This window comes from Anopheles darlingi, chromosome 2, assembly GCF_943734745.1.
Source record: "Anopheles darlingi chromosome 2, idAnoDarlMG_H_01, whole genome shotgun sequence".
Taxonomy (NCBI): domain Eukaryota; kingdom Metazoa; phylum Arthropoda; class Insecta; order Diptera; family Culicidae; genus Anopheles; species Anopheles darlingi.
Genome location: NC_064874.1, coordinates 57,380,797 through 57,389,451, shown reverse-complemented (window position 1 = coordinate 57,389,451; position 8,655 = coordinate 57,380,797). Strand labels below are relative to the sequence as shown.

Genomic DNA, 8,655 nt, shown 5'->3' with positions numbered 1-8,655 from the left:
ACGCTGAGAAGAATGCTGCGGAAGAAGAAGAAAGTGTTTTTGAGAAACTGCGCCGTAGAAATGTATACGAACAAACGAGCGAGCGAGCGAGCGAGCGATGGAGCAACGTGTTCTGGCTATGGTGTGTCCATGTGGTGGGGCGTGGGATGAGCGACGAGGGTAGCGCAGCGAGGAGAGATGGATAATTGAGCAGGAACTATCAGGCCGGAACGAGAAACGTGCCCAAAAGTCAAAACCCGTCAATCCGGCTTACCAGCAGCCCCCGCGGCTCCGATTCATCGATTTCATTGACCAAGTCCGGCCGGCCGTGCTCGAATCGAATGCGAATCCACTCGGATCCACATCCGATCAGGGACCGATGGAGCAACATTGTTCTTATCATGTGGCTCGCGATGGATGAGACGAGCTGCTCTGCCAAACGGTCGACCATAGACGACGATTCTTACCCCGGAACGCTTCCTCATCGAGCGGCGAGCAGCCATCTAGACGGCTCTCGTATCAGTTCCGCACCCCCGATGCGACAACACACCAAGGAACCGAAACCGGCACTCCCTCCCCCCCACATGCCGATGTTGTGTGCGAACGGCCACACTGTTGGAGTTTCTTTCTCTTTCCGCACGCGCAGCAGCAGCAGCAGCAGCAGCAGATAGATAAGAACGCCAGCGACCGGCGGTGGTACGACGCGACGACGCGGATCCAACACGCACACCACATCTCGGTCCGTGTGTTGGTGTTGTTTTGGTGCGGGTTTAAATGGCGAAGCGAGCCGCGGCCAAGCCCTAGTGAGTGCTTAGGTAGTCAAAGAACACGGGTTGAAGTCAGAATTTGTTCTCGTCCTCGTTCGCCGTAGGAAGCGCCCAGGAGACAAAGAGACATCAAACCCGTCGCAAGCTGAAAGCTATAGCTACCTCTACGCCGATCTGCCAAGCAGCGAACCCCATCGGGCATTCACTGAGAAGTACCTCTAGTCTCAACCGGACTACTACCACCACCAACTACTACTGCCCCAGCAACGGAAGGATCCGCTTTCCGAAGAACCTGAAAGTGTAGTACAAACTACTTCGCGCAATCTAGTATCCTGCCAAAAAAGCGCACCTGTGCGTGTATGTGCGTGTGTGTGTGTTCTCAAGCCAGAACCAGTATTTGAAGCAGCATCAACCCGAAGAAAACCGGAAGAGGAAGAAATCAGAATGTCCGCGTCACCGATCGCTCGTCAGGCTTGTGCCTCCATCACGCAGGCCATCCCCTCGAAGCGGGTACTAATCCATGACGCCTCGGAGCTGCCCGATCTCTACTCGTCCACACCCGGTGGCACCCTCTACTCGACCACCCCCGGAGGTAAGCGATCGTTCGAGACTAGCCGGCGGGCCGTGCCGTTGAAGCAAAGTTCAACGCAGTAGGCAATTACTACGATAGTACTCTAGTAGGCGAATCGAAGGGACACAGTTACGAGGATAGAGTGTGTGTTGTCCGGATGGTGTGAGACGTGCCAGAACGCACGTACGCACCACCCCGGCCCGTACCCGGCGGAAACCAAAAGGGTCAATCGTCACAGTGCGCAGTCTCGAGAATCATCGTGGCCGCTGACCGGCGTGTTGATGTTTTGAAGGGCGTGTGCGTGCTAGTGTGTGCGTTCAGTGTTTTGAATCCGTGGGCCTAGGAGTTACCGAGGGATTGCCGCGAACCAGTGATGAAAGGTCTTCTTCGGTTCGGTTTTGGGTTCGGGCTCTTTTAGAGAATGAAAGCACTTTCTCCATTCATCACACACACAAACACATACAGGCATGCACACAGAATTCAAGGGCAGCCCAAACGAACGCCAACATCGCACATAGGCCTGGCTCTCATCCCATGCTGGCCATCGTATGTTGCATCATTTCTAGCTTACTACGCAATACGCTACCGCCGATCGATGCCTCTGTTCTGTTTTGTGGTTTTTGGGGGCTCGGCCACCGCATAGTATTGTAGACAATAGGCAAACAGTAGGCTTCGCGTTTCGATAAATAGCAAGCACCTTGTGTGTCACGCTGAGACAAAGAACGACGACGAATGCCTTTTATCTATTCCAGATGTCTGCATTTCCACTGTGGAAATGACGGAAACCCTAAAAGGCCGCCACACATGTGTGGCGGTGTGGCTCTGGAGTGTACCAGAAAAGAATAACCACGCCACCACGATGCCGGCTCTGCTCTCCCCTCTTACGTCGTTGCTACGAAGCGTAGTTTCGATTCCTCTTCCGCGTTACGGACCGATCGGCCATATGGGGGATGCACGGTGGCGATGGCGGTGGCGGGGGGCTTTGGGTTCTATTTTTAATATTCCCATCACATGCCACCACACACTCTCTGTTGTCGGCAATTGGCCTCTACTGCTGGTGTTGCCGTTCGGCTGACGCACACAGTACGCCGGGCTGCTTGGCACTTTTTGAATCTTTGTCGCCTGATGTTCTACACTACAGCGAGTGTCCCAACTCATATAGCAGGCAAGGTAGTCAGTCGTCCGCCTGCTACTTGCGGATCACATTTTCATTCGCGAATCGGATTCGCTCCACGCAGACACACACAAAGGAAACCGTTCCCTCATACAGCACTCCACCACCCCATTCCGCGCTGGTGACACCGAATGCTAATGAAATAGGAGGGTGGCCACGCGGCCCTGCGACTGTGTGAGATGATCGCGAGTCTAGTGTGCTGTGCGTCGACGAAAAACCGGTTCGTAGCACCGACCGTCGTCGTCACTCTGCTCTCTGATCAACCGACACCGATGTTGTGCGGATTGGGCAATGCATGGGTTCGCGGGTCCGAGGGTCCGAGGGGGGAGGGGAGGCTGGCGCATCTCGGAGGCGGCCCTCCATTCCACCGTGTGACCCCACGGGTTGGGAGGGTTTTTTTTTCTTTGTTTTAAAATTAATATTCTCTCTCGGAATGGTGGCCGGTTACCATTTTGTACCGATGATGATGTAGGCCAACTTTTGGGGCAGATTTAAAGAGTGTTTTACCCAAACGCGACCATGCTTTCGATGCTATCAGCGCAGTATAGTAATAAAGTATCGTGGCCAGGAGGCCAGCCAGCCAGCCAGTCAGCCAGCCAGCCAGGTTGTTGTGGGCCGAGAATAGCCAGACACGTTTTTATGGTCCCCACCGACGATCGAGAGTAGGTTTGGTGTTTCGACCAACACAAACTCGTTCTCGTTCCACAAACAGAACTTGTAGTCCTTAGCTAAAATCTACTTTCGATTCGAGCTACCACCGGACGAATAGCTTGAACTTGCAGAGACAGTATAGTTTCTATTATTACTTCTGTTCCCTTTTTTGCCCTTGTTATTATCTCCTGTGATATTACTCTCGACTTCAGTTCCATCAGAAAGTGGCCTAGATATCATCGCGCACCGACTGTGCGTGTGCGTGCGAGTGCCGGAATTGGATTTCTCGGTTGGTGGTGGACAACGACCGTTCCACTAGAACTCAGTTAAACGGACGGACGGACTTTTGCACACCGCTCCAATGCCACATGCGTTGCCATGCGTTGCCATGCGTTGCCATGCGTCTAAGCGCATTGTCGGCCATCCCGCGATAAGAACCGGGACCGCTCTCCCGCCCTGCCTTTGGACGGCTGACCACACAATCTAAATCCAGACACACACAAAAGAGCACATTGGTGGTTGCGCCTCCGTTGTCGATTGGGTCAACGATCGGATGGCGCAAATCGTGGCAGGCTGGGACTTGGGAGCTTTCAAGGCCTTTCCCCGCAGCGCCTCACCCATCATATCGCCACCATATTCGCCAATATTATCAGACGAATGATGGATTCCAAATGGACGGTAGTAGGTCGCGGTCGATTTTGGATGGGTGCGGACGGGGTGCGTCGTACACACACGCACACACACACACGACGAGAAACACACTATCTCCTCCTCCTTCTCGTTCACATTACGTAACACGTAATTTACTCGCTACCACAAGAGGAGGACCATGGTGTGGGGGGAGTTGTAAACCGTTTAGGGTCATTTAAAAATAACCACTTTACCACCACCCCCTCAGAGCTCGAAGACCTCTTCACCGAAGAATTGCAAATCCGGTTACACACGACGCCTCGAGTCGAGTCGCGCCGCAGCACTACAGGATGGAGTGTAGTAGTAGAATGCGCGCGCGCCTACTGCGAGAAGGTATAACCTTTACCCAGATACCGATTCTAGCCACTATAGGCCCCATAACACACCCAGAGCTAGCAGACCAAGTTCGGGTGGACCGAGTTAATGGACCATAACTAACTCATGAACTCGCCCCGATGGACGAGTGACTTTCGTTAAGGCACCTTTTTTTGTGGTGGCCCCAAGGAATATCTTGGGACGGAATTACTGGAGAAGGAGACCACCGTTGCCATGGTCATGGTAACTATCGCTACCTCCTCTGCAACCGCGCCACTGCTACACGCCTGCTGCCATTTGATTGTGGTCCGTCAATTGGCTCAAACTGCCCGGAATTATTAGAAGCTCGAGCTCGTCGCTCATAATGTTTCTGTTCCCTGACATCTGACCCCCCAAATGGTGGGGTACCACGCTTAAACCCCCCGTCGTCGTTTACGATCGTCATCGGCTGCAACAACACACCCTTCCCCCAGCATCATGTGTGGTGGCAATTCAATTTAAAGCTATCCACGGATAAATTTAGCACCGAGAATGGCCAAATGGCGCGAGATTTCGACATTCACGCGGCCGTCGAAAATCCATCGTCGTCCTCTCTTCCTGGTTTTATTTGGCCGTGTCCTCTCGTCGTTCGTGAACCGACCGCCTGATGGTACATTGACCTACGGTTTATGTGCGTTTGTTACACGAAAAAGTGACAAACGATGAAGCCGCCTACGATCGACCGACCGATCGTCAAATGTGATCGCTTGCAGCACCTCGTGTGGCCATGGCATGAACTCTGGAACTGGTTGTTTCGTAGCTTTTTTGGCTTCCAGATCATTTCACGGGATGATGCACGAGGGCCAGAGACCCGGTGGATGGGCTGATAAGCGCAGATGGTTTATGAGAATGTTCCAGGCGCACACCGGAGATGGTAAAATCTGTTTCTCCAGCACACAAAACTGTTGGTGGGCTATGGGGCCACACGGCCGGTGGCATGTGTGTGTGTGTGTCGGTTTTTTCTCTATTTGCCCCTTTCAACCTATAACAGACGTGGTGTGAGGTGCGGTGCGGTGCGGTGCGGTGATATGTACAGGACAAGCTAATGTAAAAATACATTTGCCTTTCGTTCGTTTCGCTTAAGCGAATGATCAAACACACACCTCTCCATCCCACTCGGCGCGCCTTCCGGCGTTGTCCCCATCCCCGCTTCCCCGGACGTGCGTGTTTATTCAAAATTTGCGATTCAACTACCACCATCACCACCACCACCACCACCTCCTTGCCTTACGATAATGGCGATGTGGCCACGTCTCCTCCTGATCACAGCGCAAAGAAGAGACTCTCGCGGGGGGATGGGGGGGCTACACGCGCCCGCGCCAGCGCAACGTCAGCATACACCGTTGAAGGTCAAACTGATCTAGCCGCGAAATGTGAAACCCCTTCGCCATTCGGCTGAAATGGGAAGCCAAAGAGAGAATACATTTACAATGTTTGTCTCCTGTGCCCATATGAAGGTGGAATAGGGAGTTTGAGGATCGCGTCGTCGATCGAGGAGTGCTTTTATGCTACACATTCCACAGTTCAGATTAGTTCAAGCATTAATCAATTTCCCCGTTTTTTCCTTTTACCCTCTTTGCAGGCACTCGCATCGTGTACGAGCGTGCGTTCTTGATGAATCTGAAGAACTCACCGTTGGCCCGTACTCCGCCGAACAATGTGCCGCTGAATTTGCTGCGTGCGAATGGCAGCCCAACGGGTGGCGCTAGTGCCAAACCGCTCTCGACACTGTCGCTGTCGAAGCCGAATCAGCAGAAACCGGCCCGCAATTCGCCGCCCAAGTACGACGAGCATCAGGAACAGTTCGATATGGATCTGTAAACTCTCTCGCTCTCTCTCTGGATCAAGGAGAGCTCTGTCGTCCGTGGATGAATGGGAGTGTGGTGTGCGGTTATATCCTAGAGTAGAGTAGAGGGGCGGGGTGGGCGCTCTCGATCTTTCGCCACCCATGTTTATCTGTTAATTCGATTCACTAGCTGATCGATTTTTAGTGTAGCACATACTTCTTCTCTTCCGAGGTGGCGCCGGATTGGTTAAGCAGATTGTTTTCCCCTTGTTTTTTTGTTGCAACAATTAAGGCAAAGGCTATCGCGCTAGACGCTTTCCCAGGGGAGAAGGAGGAGCAAGAGGACAGGAGGAGAACGAGGGAGGAAAAGCGGTGGGAGTGATTAGTACAGGAGGGGTGGAGAATCGTTGGTGGTAGACTTTATAAGTTTATCGTTCCTTCGGTAGTAAGATTAAAGTTTTTTTTTTTTTAATTAGCCATTAGCATTACGTTGGTTCGCATCATCGGGGAGGGGGTTATCAAGTGGGGTCAACTGTAGTGTCAACGCGCTGTTGTGCGGCGCACCCCTCCTTCCCCCCTCACAAACCCCGGTGATTTGTGATATCCATGATCGACTTTCGTTTGCGCCCTCTGTCCGGCTTTCGCGATGGGGGAAGTGGAAAAGGAATCTTTCATGTTTCTATTGTATAAGTCAATTGATTGCAAATCGTTTGTTAATCCAGCCCAAGAATTGCGAATGCTTTTATCGAAAGAGAGAGAGAGAGAGAGAGAGAGAGGGAAGAAAGGATGAGTTTAAGGAGATTGTGGAGTAGCATACTGACGGCTGACCAGAGATCGGACCGGGAAACAACCCCCCCTTTTGCGATGCGAGGACTGTATAGGACTTAATTCCGTAGCAATACCATGCCCGTAGCACAATGGAATCACTGAGAAGGGTACAAAGTAGTAGCACCTTTTGCAGATCGTTAGTGTCGCGTTTCGCGTTTTCGGTGGCTTTTTGTTTTGCCCATTTTAATGTCACATCGTTTTTGGAAGATTAGGTACCAGAGGTACCGAGGTACAAAATAGGATCAAACACGGAGATACTATTTTATCTAGCTGTTGTTCCCCGTAGCAAAGCCGTAGGACGCGTTTTTCAAAGAGAAACATAATGTGGGTTGATGTACTGAATCTTACAACAGAGTGCGAAAGTCACAGAAGTCAGATGGATGGTTTTTTTATTTGGTAAAAAATCCATCATGAAACACGTATATAATGAAAGCATAACCTAAGCGCGATAAGCTGATAGTAAACGTATGTATCATGTCGAAATAAACTAAAGTCTACTTATTGAAATGAAAACGAATCGCTAGTATTTATACTGTCTTACTTTTTGCGCTGGAACGGAATTGATTACAATGAAGCGCTTTCGGTGCTCTGCTCGTTACTCGTCGGTTTGTTAATCTTTTTTTTTTCGCCAGCTTCGAACGCTCGTTCAAACACACCAAATAGAAGAGGTCCTGAAAATAATAAGAAGTCTTCAGTTTCATCAAAAGCTAAAATTTTCACACCCGGGAGAATCATGGATTAGCACGATTGACCTATTCTACAATCATACTTGTTTGTGAAAGAAGTGTCAATACAAGTGTAACGAGAGGTCAACAGAATTCTTCAGAATCTCCAGCTCCCGAAGAACCGTTCTGGGGTAAGGGGTCTTAGCCGGAGGCGTGAGGAGGTCCCTTAGAGCCGGTCGATCTCAATTTGACTTTGGGGCTCTTTTTTTGGCTACCCTTGAAAGCCAGAACGGGCCTTGCCGTACTCCGCATGCAGGATGAAAGGGTGAAAGGTTGTTCCTGAGCTTTTTTGGAGATCTTGCTGCAGCTCTTCCCACCCCCACCCTCCCTTCACTCCGAAATAAGTAAGCGTAACGATAATTTTGATCGAAAATTTAAAAATTTTCAAAAATGTGTACTTAACTTGGCATCATATGTGATCGTTCTGGAGCTTCTTGTATATAATGTTATGTTAAGATGTGAGGTTCACACGGATTATAAAACCGATGGCCAACCGGGCCACCTCAATCAGCTGTCAAATCGGTTTTGCGAAACAAAAAAAGGATTTTTGCGGCTCGACTCTCGGTTTTTGTAAGTTGTAGGAAAACAGTAAGTTTAACGAAATCTCGTCTTCCCTTGAACTTAATGCATTCTAATTTTGTAGGTTCGTAAAGGGAAGCAAAGATGCCAGAGGCTCCCGCCCGTAATCCATTGGACAGCTTCCTCAATGCCGTCCACGCAACTATCGACGGTCCGGTAACTTGGTTCCGCGGTGAGTGTAGAAAACTTATTTTACGGCCCATCATCACCATCCTGCCTGTTCCGTCTTTGTGGTGTTTGTTTGATAAAGTAATACCACCAAAATTAATTCGACTCCGGTTAGTTAATCGACCGTAAAAACCCGTTTATCTAAATCTTTCCTTCGTTACATAATTCATCCTAACCTCCAGCACCAAAACAATATAGGCGAGTTGATGTAAACAAACCTCATTCCGGAATGTCCTTTTTGCAGAAAAAATCGTTGAACCGAATCGCCAGACCTATCCCTGGTATCATCAGCAGTTCCGCCGTGTCCCAACGATCGATCAGTGCTACACCGATGACGCTGTTTGTATTTTCGAAGCCAACCAACAGTTCCGGCGCGACAAGTG

The 8,655-nt window shown here is 50.5% G+C and overlaps 2 protein-coding genes across 5 annotated transcripts in view; both read left to right on the top strand.

Moving 5' to 3' along the window:
- Positions 1-769: 769 nt before the first annotated feature.
- Positions 770-7,317, top strand: LOC125948738 (eukaryotic translation initiation factor 4E-binding protein). The gene is made up of 2 exons (XM_049675086.1): positions 770-1,338; positions 5,769-7,317. Exons 1-2 carry the CDS (start codon positions 1,191-1,193, stop codon positions 6,005-6,007), a joined length of 387 nt encoding a protein of 128 aa, XP_049531043.1. The 5' UTR covers positions 770-1,190; the 3' UTR covers positions 6,008-7,317.
- A 675-nt stretch (positions 7,318-7,992) lies between these two features.
- The window catches only part of LOC125948733 (NADH dehydrogenase [ubiquinone] 1 beta subcomplex subunit 10), a 6,528-nt gene continuing 5,865 nt past the window's right edge, over positions 7,993-8,655 (top strand). Inside the window, exons 1-3 of one of the 4 annotated variants that reach the window (XM_049675074.1) lie at positions 7,993-8,095; positions 8,169-8,276; positions 8,517-8,652. In XM_049675074.1, coding sequence (XP_049531031.1) covers positions 8,189-8,276; positions 8,517-8,652 — 224 coding nt within the window. In that variant the 5' untranslated portion in view covers positions 7,993-8,095; positions 8,169-8,188. Of the gene's footprint in view, positions 8,114-8,168; positions 8,277-8,516; positions 8,653-8,655 lie in introns of all 4 variants that reach the window. The other 3 variants (XM_049675075.1, XM_049675073.1, XM_049675077.1) reach the window with 3 other exon arrangements.